Source organism: Pipra filicauda, unplaced genomic scaffold, assembly GCF_003945595.2.
Source record: "Pipra filicauda isolate LSUMZ 115617 unplaced genomic scaffold, ASM394559v2 scaffold98_size3848907_pilon, whole genome shotgun sequence".
Classification (NCBI taxonomy): Eukaryota; Metazoa; Chordata; class Aves; order Passeriformes; family Pipridae; genus Pipra; species Pipra filicauda.
This window is the reverse complement of record NW_024105186.1, coordinates 1,884,735-1,901,166: the sequence shown is the minus strand read 5'-3', so window position 1 is coordinate 1,901,166 and position 16,432 is coordinate 1,884,735. Positions and strand designations below refer to the sequence as shown.

The window sequence follows — 16,432 nt, the reverse complement described above, 5'->3', positions numbered from 1 at the left end:
AAAAAATTGAATTAGCTTTTGCATTCAACTGGATTTTTATGAAAAATGTCTCCTTTCTTTATAAAAATCTTCCTTCTCCTTTTAAAAAAGAATCACATGCCTTCAAACCACAGTATTTTGACTTGGAAATGCTGCCACAACATCCTCCTGGATCACAGCTTTGCTACAGCCATCGAGTCATCCATCAGAGGAGCAAGCAGAGCACAGCAGAAGCCAAGGGCTTATCATGGGAGAGACTAGGATTGGGAAGACTGGTGCCAGAACTGCTGTTTCCATGACATATGCATTGCTTCCCACTCCTGGAGAACAGCAAGTCACTGGGAACTGGGGTCTCCCAGCACGCAGCACATATGTGGTGTTGGTGTCACTACCACCAATCCAACTGGGACACTTTGGCACTGCTACCACAGCTGTTCCACAGGGAGCTGAAATCACCCAGACTCACTGAGGCCCCCTAAAGCTGTGCCTTGCCGTTTCTACCCAAAGAAAGTTATGGAACAGATACTGAAGGTTAATGGCTTGATATCAAACCACTAATTTGATTTCACTAGAGGAACATAAATCATTTTATCATCTGGAAAGTGTGGAAAGGACACAGGAAGCTAGTGGAATAAGGATCATTACAAAACCCTCCCCAGATAACAACCCTGAAAACAACCAGGAAGGGAAGGAAAGGGAAGAATCACTCCTAATCCTTAGCAGAAAGTAGGATATGTTTATTTATTTTAGGAAACATCCTGTCATCCTGGAAGGGGCTGTGGACAGAAGGACTTTAGCCTGACAGAATGGAAGTGCAAGCAGAAGCAGGTTAATCTGCTTCAACACTCTTCATGCAGCTGATGACTCAAGCCTACACAGGGCACTGACAGCCAAGTTTTCTAGCTTTCCTGCAAGCACGGTGACAGTGGTATCTGATGAGCTACAAAGTGTTTCTGCTTATTCAACTGAAAAGGAGACAGCCACAGACAAAACCTACATATTTCTTTTCCAACAGTGTTAAACTTGAACCTGTTCATTTTTCGAGTTTAGAAGGCAACATTAAACTTGAATTTAACATTTAATTCTGATATGCTAAAATCCATGTAATTTCAAATATCTTTTCATTGTGTGATGAAGGAACACCATTCTCCACTCTTTGCGATACTCAGATAAAATAAGAGTGTGAGCTTTCTGTTTTACCTCAAGATATTTGTTTGTTACGGTGTTTTACACCCTACTCTGCCATACATCCACCTGTGGGAGGGATGAGCTGTACTACTGCACTGAAGGCAAAGTCAAAACTCTCCACTGCCTCTGCCGATTTCAAGCTCCCAAGAGGAAAGCAGAGGAGCCAGCTCAGGTCTGTCAGGCTTGGCTCAGGCCAGCACTCCTGAGCTGGTGACCCCTGGCCCACGTGGGTCTCTGATCACAGACACAGGGTCACGAACTGCTCCACCCCGTGCTCTCCCCGTAAGCTCCGAGGTGGTCAGCAGCCATGTCAGCTCTTGTGTTTGCACCAGCTTACTCACTTCTGTAGGCTTTTTGCAATAATAGCCAGATTTTGATTGTGAGCATCTGGCAACAAACCTTGAAAATCAATTTATGGTAAACGTAAGACACAGTCACCAGACGGAAAAAGGAAAAGCTGTGCTTACCTTCTGCACTAGGTAGACACTCGTCGCCCTTTCGCTCGCCACTTTATCCAGTTCTGTTTCTTCCAGCACGAAGTAGCTCACGTCCGCGATGTGAACTCCCACTTCCAAGTTCCCTGGAATTGCACAAGAAGTCAGTAGGCTGAGCGTAGACATGAACTGCTGACATATTTAACTCTGACTCCTCTCCCCTTCTCTCCAGTGCTACCTTTTTGCCTTATGCCAATATCTCACCAAAATTATACGTCTTTCCACCTCTTCCATCTGAGATGAAAACTGTGGTCTCTCAGGACACTACCAAATTCACAACCAGTGCAGCTACAGCATACAAGGGAATACAAGTGAATCCTCGAGCACAGTGGTGGAAATGTGAAAACTCTTAAAAACCATGTGGATAAGTCCTTCCAGTTAGAAGCTTGTAATAGTGAGCTCAGTCCTCATCCCTTTGTTATCTTGCACACAAGAAAAATGGGACCCCACCTTACAAGCACACAGGCAATGCAGAATCCCATTTCCCAGGTATGGAGCAGTTGGTCACACGTTTTTGGGTTCTTAGAGCTGCACTTATTTCCACTTCAAGCTGGTTGAGCCCAAATTGCTGCTGGGGACCTGGGAAGTCTTCAATGGCTTTGGATCAGGCTATGCACAAGTGCAGCTTTCCAATAACAGAATATTCCCACTGTTATCCTGCCTTCCCTTCAGATTTGGCTTTTTATCCTTTAATTAGAGTCCAGTCTAGAAGTATCTTAATTCAAAAGTTAGGCTAGAGAGCAGTACTACTGAGGTTTATCATGAGGTTTTGGCACTAATTGGGATTTGGAAGTAGTGATCATCCTCAGCTTTGGAAGTAATTAGTAGCTGGGTCCAAGAAATTCTGGTTTGCTAATCCTCAAAGCAGCCTATTGACCTTTGTTTTCTCTGGAAGGACTAGGCTAGATTTGAGGTGCTTATTTGTAGAATACTTCTAAGTGCAGCGGGTTCCTAATTATAACATTTGGTTCTTTAGAGGAATTCACTAACCTCTGGGTATCTATAAATATTTTTTCTTTCCTTAATTTTTTTAAAGAGACAAAGTAATAAGATCCCACACTGGTGTCAATCCTGCTTATTTATACACCTCACAAGGAGCGTTATCAAAGCCCTTCTCTAGAGTGTCACATTTTTCAAGGAAAAATGGCTTGTTGCTGTTGTCATTAAGCAGTACATCTGCCCATGTGCCCTTCTGATGGGTAATGATGCGGAATTTCAGCGGAGTGGGAAAGGAAATGGGTACAGGTGAAGAGGAAATGTGAGAAGGATTAAGCTCATATTAGGAGAGGCACCCAGCCCACTGTGTCCCAGCTGGGAGCTCAGAGAAGTGAGCACCAGCCCACCCTGCACAACTGTTTGAATTGGTAACGATTTTAACTTTATTAGACCATGTTTGCACAGCACTTTGAGTACATAAAGTGTCATCTTGCTTTTTGAGTGGCTTTTGTACACTCTGACAGAACACAGATGTAAAGGCAGCAGAAACGCACATGGAAAATGGGAGCGCTGGGGTTTGGATCTGCCCACGTAACCTCCAGTCACTGGAAGGTCCTGCAGAGAGTAAATATGATGGCAGCAGGGACAGAGGGCAATAATCCCATCGCACACCAAGGGACAAATTCCACCACTCGTTAGGAAGCTGGGAGCAAAGACTGCAGATTAAATGGTTCACCTCAGAAAACTGCCTACAGCTGTGTTGTGATATTATCACATGCCTTGAAAGCTGCTCTACATGGATTAGGCATCCAAGCCTGAAACTACTTAGACAGTAAGTCTTAGACCAACAGTTCAACCAACAGGTTTAATATTACACACACTCAAAGCCAACACACTCAGAAGGTAAAAAAATATCGAACACTTTGAAGTCAATATTGTAATGTATTGACCCTGCAGGCAAATATTGACTAAAGGAAAAGGAGAGGGGGTCATTACATCATGCCTTTAATCGTACTTTAATTCAATATGTGCACTGTTACATACATGAACTTTTTGTCCTCAATAGAAAATCGACAAACCAAGAAAGATCTCATTGCATGAGATAATAAAACATGGAGTCGGCCAATGAAAACACACTGAGCAGAGTTAAATTTCATTCAGGTTTCCCACCAGAGCTTCTAAAAGCTGGGGTCAGCGTGAGCCCCCTGCTTTTGAACTTTTAATGGAAATTCTATCTAAATATTTTCTTACATACATTGACATAATGCAAACTGGCAGCTCTTGGGTTTATCTTGCTCAAGTATGAATCACCCTATCTCCCTCACCCCCAAAATATTCAGACCAAGAGAACTTGAAGATACAGCACATTGATCAACCAATCTGATTTCTCTCAAATCACTGCTTTTGAATGTGCTAGACAAAATACCAGCCTAAGCCTGCAAAGAAATACCTGCCTGCTGGTTTATTTGCTAATTAAAATGAGAGAGCTTTGTGGGTAGAGAAATACTATTCACTATGATTCTCTTCCAGGTCCACAAACTGTTTTTCTAGTCTCATTAATTTTTATGACAAAGTCACAAAACAAACATTTCGCATTGTAAGTCTAGTGTCACGTCCCAAGGAAAAAAAAAAAGACAATGTGGCCTGAATGAAAGGAAAAGAGAGTTAAACCTGAACTCATATATCAAAAAAGTATTGCCAGAGAGAGCAAAGAGGTAAAGGGTGGACACTACATGGACCCCACACAACAGGCTACTACACATGGCCTACTCCACTTTCATTTTGACGAAAAAAATCTACTTTTCCTAGCAAATTGAGGCTTCCAACCTTGCTATGTAGCTGTCTATCATGATTGACTTTTATACCCTAAATTTCTTAGAGAAACAAGTACTTTACAAACCACAGACTTGCTTCATCCCAAATTCTCTTACAGAAGAGCAAAAGCTGCACAACAACCCCTAAAGCTAGGTATACACTACCAGTTTAAGGTTTGGGGTTTTTTTAAAGGAATTTACATAAGAATGTACAGGAGATTAAGCCAGACACTTCATACACTGCTATTAAAGCAAGAGCTGCAGGAAGCATCTATTGCAATGAAAAATGCTGAAGGCACTTGGATGGCTGCTTTCACTCAGGATCTCTGGGAGTTTTTCATTTCACATCATTTCATCTGGAAGTGGGTGCAAAACTGTCATGTCATTTAAACTCTACCACTGCAAAGCTGCTCATGGGAGATGTTTAGCAACAGGGAATGCAGTTTAGAATCAAGCAACGTGTGTTTTATTAACCAGCTGAACCCTATTAGCTCCTCTCTGCAACTACAGAGATGCAGCGACAGAGATGGATGGCAGACAGGAGCATTGTTTGAAATTACACCATGGCATTGCAAAACCCAATAATGAGGCCCTTTGCAATGAGGAGCTCTCCCCAAAGGTCTGCAAGTAGAAATAGGAAAAGGGTTGGGCACTCAGCCACCAAAACTCCCCTTGGGAGCTGGGAGGGGAAAGGCAGGTTTCCCCCAGCACGATGCTGCACCAGGCACACAGCTGTTTTGGAGAAGGTTTGGCTCCTTGATCTGAGAATATGGTTTGTTTGAACCCACTCCAAAACCTTGTGTGTCGATACAATGCTAAAATCAAAGAAGAGTGGTGGCACCTTGCAGAAGAACAAAGAACAAGCTGTTCATTTTTTTCTTTTTTCTGATGATCTCACTCTCTATGACAAAACAGTTCAGAGAACCTCTTTTCTTCTTTATTGAGGAAAATTATAAACAAAAAAGGATTAGCAAGAAATAGCTGGAAGAGAAGGAAAAGGCATTTCCAGACTGTAAATGTTTCATAAAAACTGCCAACCCAGCAAGTCACATCATTTGCCCCAGAAATTAGAAAGTTGAGTTGAATGGGTTTGAACAGTAGGTGAGGGAACACAGTCAGCAAATCCTTCTTCCCTGTCTTCAGCAACCCTACTCAGTCATAGCACAAATCCAGAGAGACAGACCAAGCAAGTTCACTTCATACCTTAGCATATGTGAATTTTAGGACCATGTAACTTAAAAATGCAGCTCTTCAAGGATAAAACATCACAAAGTAATTCTCTACCATGTAGACACACTCCCCTTTATCTCCATCTCACCTTCAAGCATCATCATTCTCAGGAGGAAGACAAACATGAGCAAATGTGTTAAGTCAACTTAAAATTGAATATCAGGGGTTTTGTTTTAACCTCTATTTCTCACACCATCTTTATCCCTCAGTGAGATACAGAAGAGTTCAAAGCAGATATAAAGTATTTGCTCCAGCCAGAAAACAGCCAACTACCCACCTACTGCCAGCAGTTCAAGGCAGTCAGCTTTTCCCTGTTCCCTGGTTAGACCAAACTCTTGCAGCGAATAATTACAGCTCTTTTCCCATTCCCCTGCCCTGGGGTATCATGCTGCTGCTCTTACCTGCAAAGCAGTATTTAGCACCTTGCAAAAGTATGAAAAGCTTTCATAAAGAGAGAGAAATGAGGCCTTTAACCTACATGCACATTTTGTTGCTACTGGCAGTTCTAGAGAAGAGTGTGGGTCTTAATCAAGGCCGAGGTTCTCACATGTGATCACGGCAAACAGGAGAGGACCGTGTCTGCTATGGAGGGTCCCAGTTACAGAAGGGACAGCCAGAGGGGCTACAGACCATAATAGAGGTATGACACAGAAGTAGACACACAAAAAAATGTCATTTGCACCAAGGCAAAAAATAGCACCAAGACTTGGGGAAGCTGCTGGAACCAGGCAGGGCCATCAGGGATTTTTAACACACACTTTTAAATGAAGGACCTGATCCAAACCCAAATATTTCTGCTTCTCTCTGGCATGTGGATGTACATCCACAACTTAAGGGTCAGAAGCGATCATCTTGGGATAGAGAACAAATGAGAGAGAGAAAAGAGCAAGACTGGGAGAAAAGAGCAGGTGGGAAAGGAAAGAAAGTGCAAGACAGAGAAGAGGAGGATAAGAGTTTAATAAAAACTAAAAGTGGAACCACAGAAAGAGCGAGTTATTTCTCTGCTCTGGAGCCTGAAGACAAAGGTGGGTGGCTTTAATTCTTGTCTGAGGTTACTCTTCCACCACAGGAAGCCAAGCTGTTGTTCAGAAAATTAGTATCTTTTACTTATTTTAAAATAACAAAGAAAGTGTTTAAATTTTACTTGTGTGCCCTAGGGCCATTTTGCTTTTTGAAAGCACAGTGCAACTGAGCATAAATCCATTAACTTGTTTACCAAGAAACCAAATTTTTTAAATTATCACATGATGGTTCTTCAGCCAACTGAAATGCAACTAATTACACCTTTTTTTTTTTTAAGCAAATAATAGTTTTTCCCTTCCCTAAAGGTCTCTTCCTTGACATAACCTCACAAAAAGACTCTGGTAGAAGGATCTGAATCCTGTATCTCAAGAGAATGGGACAAGTCCCTGGGGCGCAGAGCAGCAACTTTTCCATCCAAGCATAAATATGACCTTAGTAAATGTTGCAATAACTTCAAAAGAGGAAAAACTGTCTGCCCAAACAAACAACAAGCACCTCTAAAGGGTAACAATCCGCAAAATACTACATACTACCAACCCCTCTGCCACTGGTTTGCATGAAAAATGTCCCATGGAAATAGCCCCCTTCACCCACCAGCCACAGACAGACTTCAAGACCACCAGGAACAGCCTGGCCAAGGTTTCAGGGAATTTAAACTCTTCTTTGAATTATGCTTAGTCACTTTTGGGGGAGGTTGTAGCATCTGAAGATGTGGCCACAGTCAGGCCCTCAGCATCCACAGGGCAAAGAGAGAGGGAGTTGGCACACGCACCATTGTCAGCACGGTCACACCAAGTGCCTGCATCAGACTGCAAAAGTGCTGGCTGGGTCTGGGCTTTTGCTTTCATTCTTAAATCACAATTAAAACCTTCAACCTTCACATTTACATCCCTTCCTTCAGGAGGAGCTGGGCTGATGTACAGACAATAAAAGCTGTAACTTTTCTCATTTAACTGCTCAAACTCAGGAGCTGGGAGATGGACCAAATCCTCAACGACAGCAGAACCAAGATTGGTCCCAGTTGTTTCAAACTAAGAAACAGCATAAGATAACAGGAGAAGGAAAAAAAATAAAAATAAAAACATCTTAAAATGTTAACTCTTCCCATACTGAAAGTCTTGGCATTTCCTCTACTTCTGGAAGTATCTGAGAAACCACTGATAGGAATGGTGACATCGCAAAGTGATGTTTGTAGCAGTCCTAAGAGAATTAGGAAACATTCAGAGTATTTCACAAAAATAAACCACAACAGGATTTTTGTTGTTTTCTTTTTTTCTTCAAGTTAAAAGGTCAATGTAGAACATCAATGAGTCTGAAATCCAGAATAACTCCTACCTGCTTTGTAGTGACTTTTAAAGCACTGTTTTACTCCAGCCTCAAGTACCCTGACCTTTGGCTATTTTGTCCTTTGCATCAATTGAATGTAACTGAATGTTAATTGTAAAACTACAGTTTTACAAACCAATTTGGGAATGGCTCTATGTGAGGTCCAAAACTCATTTGTTCATTAAGTGCAATGAAGGACAAGTGAAGATGAAAAGCAGAAATATCTTCTAGAGTTTTCCATGAGCCATCAGCAATTCTTTCAATAGTTTCCAAATTATGAGGAGACTTTATCTATTAATAAATTAAATGCTGGGAGCAGGTCTTTCAGGCAAATTGCATAAAATTTTTGTCTGCAGCAGTTAATAAATTCAGCAATGTCTTAAAACCACTTAATAGAGTTTAAAAGCCACCTTTTGTACCTCAAAACAAAGTTAGGACACCTCCATAAGGTTGTGCATGACAGAGCCCTGAGTCTTATACACAAACCAGCACAAACGAAATCAGTTAAGCACTGTTTCACTTTGGTTAGGCTTAGCCCCTGCAAGAAAGGTGCTCCCCCACCCCTGAGGGATATACTCAGAGATGGCTCTTGGTCAGCACCAGGCATTCCCAGGCTCTCAGGAGAGCAGGAAGGTCAATCCTCCTGCAGGAACATAGGGTAGATCTTTGTGTTGGTGGTGTTCTCCCAGCTTCCAGTTCCCATGAGCTGGAAACATCTAAGCTGGTGTCAATCAGAAGTCTCCAGACCACATAGATCATTTCATGTCACCAAGGCAGGGAAACATAAGGAGTTTCCTTTCCTGTGGGCCACCAGTGAACTCACATCAGCTCTTCATCACCTCGTGACAGAAGATGCTGCCATCCAGAAGGCACCTACTACCTATACCTTTCCTGAAAACTACCTTAAAACTTGGTGCAATAACTCTGCAGAAGAATGAAAGAGCTCTTCTGTGCAAGTGGTACCACTGCACCATTAAGTCGGATACTTACACAAGGAAGGAATTCTCCCGAGGGAAAAACACTAAATACTCAGGACAGAATTCATACAGCATGTACAAGATAAAACATTTAATTGCAGACTGAAGGACATGGGCAATGATATCCAACAGAATAATCACACTGAATACAGATTTCTTCATACTGCTGAGCAACATGCAAGCAGAAAAATATAGATAAAAGCAAAGTATGAGTATTTTAATAGTAGAGGTCAGGCCAGAGCACAGAACAGTTGGGGACAGACAGTATAATGATGGAAAACAAAGAGAATGTGACATTTTTTTGATGTATCAAAGGTGTCCATTGAAAAACTGAGACCAGATGGAGTGCTTCCTTATGCAGCAGTGCCTGTGTCCCACCTCCTGCCCACACAGGTTCTCTCCCCATTCCTGTGCTGGTCCCTGCTTACACTGCAGAGGGTCACAGGAGAGCTGGTTTCCTCTCTGCTTGCACAAGTGCCTAACAGACCCTGTGAGCTGCCAAAACAGCTAGTTCCACTTGGAGGTTTTGCAAATTGTATCGATTTCTTTGCAAGATTCAAGTGTAATGAGCAACATGAAGAGGAGTTACAAACCTCAAATACATCGGATTTATCCACTGAATGCCAGTACTTGTTTTTTGGCCATTTCTGAGAGAACCTCTAGATGACTACTTATGGCTTAGACCCAACATGAATCTTAGCTATGTAGAGTCTATCCCAAGCACTTGGAAGATGGATCTTCAATGCTTCATCGAGACAAGATGACTGTGCTGCTGTGACTTGGATTCCTGGCTCAGAAGGCACTCTCTGCTAGTGGGGAGGAGTTACCAAGACAGATTGTGCTTAGCTCTTTCAAGCAGTCTCTGAACAGTGAGGTTTTCAGCCAACGTGATGAAAGTAAAAGGACAATTTCGGGTATTCCTGTCATTAATTATTTTTATCATTATTCCAAGACCAACTCAAGAGGCTAACTCTATCAGGAAATCAGCAGTCTTTGAATTTAAAGAGATGGGAAGTGACACCCAGCAGCTTTCAAGATGAATTACAATAATTTTGGGTGTAGGATGTCATCCTGTTCCTGAAACGAAGGTTTACAGTGGGGAGGGACCAGCCTCTCTCTACTGCTAGGTCAGTCCCTTCTGTGATACCTCTACTGTACACAACAATCCAAGGTTGCTTGAGCACTCCCGGGCATTCAAAGAGACCTTGGGATTTAGTCCTAGGCCAAACACATACAATGTCCTTCCACGGAACAGCCTTGACATTTCAACTTCTTTGGGAACAGAAGGCAGCTGCTGGGATTTCACTTTTAGTCATCTAACTCTTTTGTATATTTTTTGAAAGATTTCCAAAACATTCTCATCTGCACCTGTTTTTACTCTTCCTGTGTAACTGGCATAATAGTTCACAATCAAGAAATACTGTAGTGGATTACAGTGTAAGAGGTTTTTCCTGTTCACCTGGGTTCTGAAACTCTGCACTGCACTAGATTAAAAGTCAAAACAATTGGTCAGTGATTCTGAGGGATCCTGCCATTTCAGAAAGCTAATAATAAAGAATATATACAGCAGTAACTCCTTTGCTGCCTACATGTAACAGAACATATTACTGAAGTATTCCCAGCTAGCCTTTCAAAGTTTATCTTCCTCACGTATCTTCTGACTCTTACCTGCTGAATTTACTGAAAGATCCTGTTTTCTCCAGCTCTATCTGGTCATCCCCTATCCTCTTTGGTTCATCTCCAAAGATTCTCCTCGTCCCTGAGGTCCTTTTCAACGAACAGAAATCCTAAGCAAAGTGCTTTTAGATCTGTTTGTACTAGAATTTCTGGATCTTCTTTCCATTATCCAGCTCCTTAAAGGCATTTGTTGTTTTTTTCCTTCAATATACAACTAGACACTCTGTTTTTAAGTCTGTACCCACCAATTCCCCTGAGATCCCCCAGGACACAAAATCCCACACCTCTAAATCTCTAGGGAATTGTCCCAGGTCCTGAATTTATGAATTCAAATGATCCAGAAGGTGACTTTGCCCAGAGCATCCTTCTTCCCTGCAGGAAAGTAAACTAACTTTTATGACTAATTCTACTGGTATTTGCACATCTGTTTGCATGTTCTGCAGCCGCAGTCTTCATTACATTAGTCCTTCATAGACAATCTACTTCTTATTTTGTTTTAATCCCATGTCTTTTTCCCACACAGTTTTCTTTGTATACTGTAAAAAAAAGAGCCTTTTGGGATAAAGATGAAATATTTATAAAATACCTATACTTGATACAAAATTCCAGTGTAATAAATATGAATTACCAATAACAAATCCTGCCCATTTTTGCTTGACCAAGGTTATAATCAATCTTCTTACAAGCAGCTTTCAAACATATGCAAAAAATGTCTTGACAAATTATGTTCCAGCAATCAATGCTCCAACCAAATCCAAACTTTCTTAATCACCCAAATACCTTATCAACCAGTTTAATGCACTTATCTGGGAATTAGGCTCAGCCTATTTCCCTTTCAACACCAGCAGTTTGGAGCAAGCTGCCCTATGTCCAGTGAAACCGAGGGGAGCCCCATGTCACCGATTTCAAGAGAGATGTTTGTGGAGAAAAGGCGACGCAATTCAACCCTCTGATTCCGTTCAACCCTGCACTGGGAAATTGAAAGTGATGTGTGTTTCCTCTCACAACCCCATGTTACTTTAAAAGAAGAGGCAAAATATACCGCACATGCTGCAGTCCCCAGCATTACACTGGAGCCCACTGTGGGATGCAGCAGGGACCTGGATTTGGCACAGATCTGAGGGCATTTTGCATATTTCAAAGACTCTGTAACCACAAGCCCTTGATAGGAAAAAAGGATATACACCTGCTTTTAATCACTACAATATGTCTTTTTCACTTTGCTAGTGACACAACAAAACCCCTCCAAACTAATCAGCAGGTAACAGGAGAGACCAACTAATTATGTCTGATACTGAAGCAAAACCTGACCAAATGTTACACACAATCCCACTCCCTGTTGGTCTTCTTTAATTTTCTGATATTTGACTCCTGCAGTAAATGTAAATAAATTGCAGTTTATGGTCATTTTACATTTGACTCATACATCAATGTGTCTCTGTCATTTTCTCTCTGGATCTGGTGTCTGTTCATCTTACATATCTTACAAAGAAGGAAGCATAGTAATTTCATAATGTAACTTTTGATTCAACACTACTCCATTCTTCAGTGTTTATCTTAAGTAAGTCTGCCCAGCAAGACTCCAATTACAAACTCTCCCAATATTCTGTCCTGAAGGGACCAAGGGGATTAGCTGAAGGGTCCTGTACCATGCAAATTTCCTCCTACAGTCCTTAAGTGTCCAAGGGGACAAAGCTGAATAGAAGAGGGAATAGAGCTGAATAGAAGAGCAAAATATAAGTGCACGCAACTTTGCAAAATTAAAACAACCCGAGTGTTTGCAACCTATATCAGGAAAGAATAAGGATGAAAGTAGAGGAACATAAACACTGGGAAGATTCAATTAATGTATCTATTTGCTCCAAAATGCAGACAACCAATGTCACTAAGGATATGAAAACTAGGGCAAACAGTCTGTAGAATGTTTCTATTTTGCCATCCAACAATTCCTCCTAAAAAAAGATTTAAATTACTTAAACTTGTATTACTTTGTAGAGGTTGTAGGGATACAGGAATGAAAAACAACAGTGAGAACCACGTTGGTTATCAATACACACACAAACAAATGTACAGAAGCTCTGTCAGAATGACCCAAAGCACAGTTTTGACATCAGCATCAAAAGACCTGCACACAGGTTAAGATGACCCCTCAGAAATACATCCCAATCATTTCTGCTGCATCCTTTCCCATCGCAGCCTGACCTTTCACTAGACGAATTGTCTGCCTTGAAATGTGCCAGATTTCATTTCTGTTCCTACCAGTAAGCAGCCTTCGAACACAACTGCATCAGTACTGTGCATTACCAGGAATACAAACACCACCGGCAGGTAATTCCCAGAAGAAATTTGGCAAGTGTGAGAAACCTGCCCGGTGCCACACCAGGTCTCCTAATCTCACCAGCTCTTACATGCTGAGATCAGAATAAATCTTTAAACCTCTGAACCTTGGGTGAAAACATCCAGGCTTAAAAGCAGTACAGTTATTTTCTGCGAAGGTCTGCAACATCCGCACGACCTGAGAACAGTTCTGCTGTGCACTCCTGGCTGCAGTAATTTGCTAGAAGACGTGCAGAAAGGATCACAAAAAAGCATTGACTGAAATGAACTTATTAAAAACCTCAAGCTACCCTGAAACAGCTCTACAAAGGCTGCAGAAACTAGGTGCAGGCCAGAGCCATCTTTTACTCCAAGCTTATGCTGAGTCATCTAAATCAAGTACAGTTTGTTCATATTTCTGCAGCTGTTACATAAATAACCCTATTTTCCTTCTTTATTGGAGCTGATCTCTTTTAAAATATACACTCACAAATGAGTGAACAGCAAGCTCACCTCCCTACTGCTATCATTAAACAATAACGAGGAGCACGACCGTTAATCAAAAACAGACTCCAATATAAAATCCTCTCAAAACCAGACTGGCCCACTTAAGACATATATCCCTGAAAAAGTTTCCAACTGCTGCAATATCCTACTGCAAGCTCCATTAAAAATACAGCTCTTCCCACAGCCATCCCATGGTTCCTTTGCTAGTGACACCAGGTAGTTTCTCATGACAGATTTGTGGACTACTTCGGCAAAAAGATTCCTTTCCATCTTTCACTGAGGATGTAGCTTGGCAGAGCCCTCCATCCACTGATAGGGGCCACACTGAGAAGTTTTAAAACTTCGCAAAGGTGCAAAGACAGTCTCTATCTCTCTGCTTGTTGCCTAAGATCCTTCAAGGCAAAGAAACAGTCACAATCTTGAATAAGTTAACAAATACTTGAGGACAAAGACAATTTCATTCTCCAAAATCTTCTGAAATGCCCTGATTTACCCGTCTGATAGAAGAAGTGCAGGCAATGAATGTGGGGTTTTTGTAGTAATTCAAGGTGCTATACACCAGCAGAGAGACATTTTCTGAATTGGGTTCTACATTCTCTGTTGATTTTTGGAGATCTCCTGACATCATGAGGATGCCAAGATATGTGGTTTGCTCATGTTGGGATTTTATGGTGGGGTTTTTTTAAGTGTTTTACATATGGGCAAAAGAGATGGAAAAACTAATAATTTCTTGTAACCACGTTTACATTTTGAATAAGAGCTGTGTTAACTCTTAACACAACTTTGCCCTCGTGAGAGATGCAGCCTTGCCAGACCTGGATAAGCTCTTAACGTCTACAACGTCTCTTCTTTGTCATACTAATTACAGCTAGCATAGCAACTTTTAAAGCCAAAAATCCTCAGGGTACCTCCAAAACATGTCAAAAGTTTCTATTAAGCACATGATTGAGGTTCCCACAGGGGCTCTCCTAAACACCGAAGAGCTGGGAACAGCCTTAACTTTGCAAGCAAGAGAACACAAAGAAGTGACCCCAAAGGACCCCCAGCACTGGTTTTGGATGCTCGTACCCTGGCTGAGGATCCAACACCTCGTCTCTTGGACAACAAGCTCTGCGGCTGTATCTCTAAGGTGACATCTTAAAAATGGGCACAAAATACAGCTTATATTGCCAACTGCATGTGAAACAGATATCCCTTATAGGAGGCTTGCAAAATAATGTTTTTATTGGGTTCTTCAGATCAGGAAGTATTCGAAAAATTTAACCTTTGGAATTCAGCATTTCAATACTGAACCACAGTGGGCAGAGAAGAAGGTCCATGAAATGCTGCATCAAGTTTGTGCCCCAAACAGCAGCACACTGAGAGGATGAAGGACAAGAGTCCATCAGTTCTTAGTTGTTTTTACTACTCATGTTCACTAAAAGACTCTACAGGCATCTCTTTGCATGACATCAGGAGCTGTAAAAATGGAGATGGTTCCAGCTACTGGACTGCACATCTCTGCTTCAGAGATTTTTCAAGTTTTAAAAAAACACCGAAGCATAGATACAGTGCTGAGATTTCCTTCCTGTGCCTGCTCAGGGAGTCAGTCAGCCAGCCACCACGCCTGCTCCAAGGATGCAGAGGTGCTCCCTGCAGTCACTCCCACTCCGCTCCTCAGTTCCCTCCTGAATGGATCTGAGCCACAAGGTCTCTTCAGAATAAACACCAGAGATTTCAAAAGAACTGAAAGGGTATTTCCATGTCGGTTCTTTCCATGCTGATTTAAAACCTGATCCCTAGGATTCAACAAAATGGCTTTTCCAGGGAGTGACTTCCCTTAGCTGAAGGCTGAGACAGTGATGGAGTGAGATTAGAGCACGGTGTTAATAACACCAAGGTCATGGCTGTGATCCCCGTGCGGGCCATTCACTTAAGAGTTGAACTCGATGATCCCTATGGGTCCCTTCCAACTCAGAATATCCTGTGAAATTTGCCATATGAAATTCTGTGAGTGTGGGCACCACTCTCACAGCAGATCACAAGCTAAAAGGAGAGGTTGAGCACACAATGCCCAGGACAGACATGGATAAGGTCACTCTTAAGGAAGGCTCCAGCTCAGAGCATCTTCTCACTGAGAGACCAGGGTGAAACAAGGACCTACAGCTCCAGCCAAAAGGCAGAGATCTGGCACACAAAGGGCTGTTGGAGCAGGCTCCCACCTAATGGTTCATGAAAATTGAAACGTGGGGGTTACCAAAGGCCTTTGGGATGGGACAGCCCCCAGCGGATGCATTCACTTTTCTGTCTCTTGGTTCTTCTCCTCTGTCAGGGTTGGAAAGACAAGGCAGACTTCAAGGGTGGCCACATCCCTGATCAGCAGATATATCCACAAGCCCCAGTTATGAGTGGCAGCTCTGCAGTGGCTTTGCAGACTTTCTGGGAAAGAAGAATTCTTGTTCGAACTGGTATTTTCCTTGAACATTTTCTCCAAATGGCTTATGGATGAAAGAAAAATGCAGATGTATGCACCACAAACCAGCTCAGTGAATGGTTCCTGCAGCATCTAAAACCCACGCATATGTGAGCAGTAAAGGCTCAGAAGCCAGAGTTTCAACACTTTAGATCGAGGACCTGTGGGATCACAACATTGTCATAAACCTACAGTAATTCAGATGACAAAGTGGAAAGAGAGAGAACAGAGTTCAGCTTAAGATCTCTCAAGAAGACTGTTTACATTTTCTGTGAAACTAAATGGCAATTTTTCCTTAATCTTGCCTCAAAACTGCTATTGTACAGCACAATTAATTTTATAGGCTTCAAATTTTCTTTCACCTCTGCTTTTTTGTCAGTTTTATAGCACTGTAATAGTACTCTGTACCTGGACCTAAATGACATGACAATTCATTGGCCACATCGCACAGAATGAAACCAACCCAAAAAAAGGAAATGATGTCTTTGATATCATCATCTTGCAATGACAAGC

The 16,432-nt window shown here is 42.0% G+C and overlaps 1 protein-coding gene across 3 annotated transcripts in view; it reads right to left on the bottom strand.

Annotated features, from left to right (window-relative positions):
- DIS3L2 (DIS3 like 3'-5' exoribonuclease 2) overlaps positions 1-16,432 on the bottom strand; it is a 183,835-nt gene that overhangs the window by 72,617 nt on the left and 94,786 nt on the right. For all 3 annotated transcript variants that reach the window (XM_027751111.2, XM_039377985.1, XM_027751112.2), the window contains exon 12: positions 1,635-1,747. In XM_027751111.2, coding sequence (XP_027606912.1) covers positions 1,635-1,747 — 113 coding nt within the window. The remainder of the gene's footprint in view (positions 1-1,634; positions 1,748-16,432) is intronic.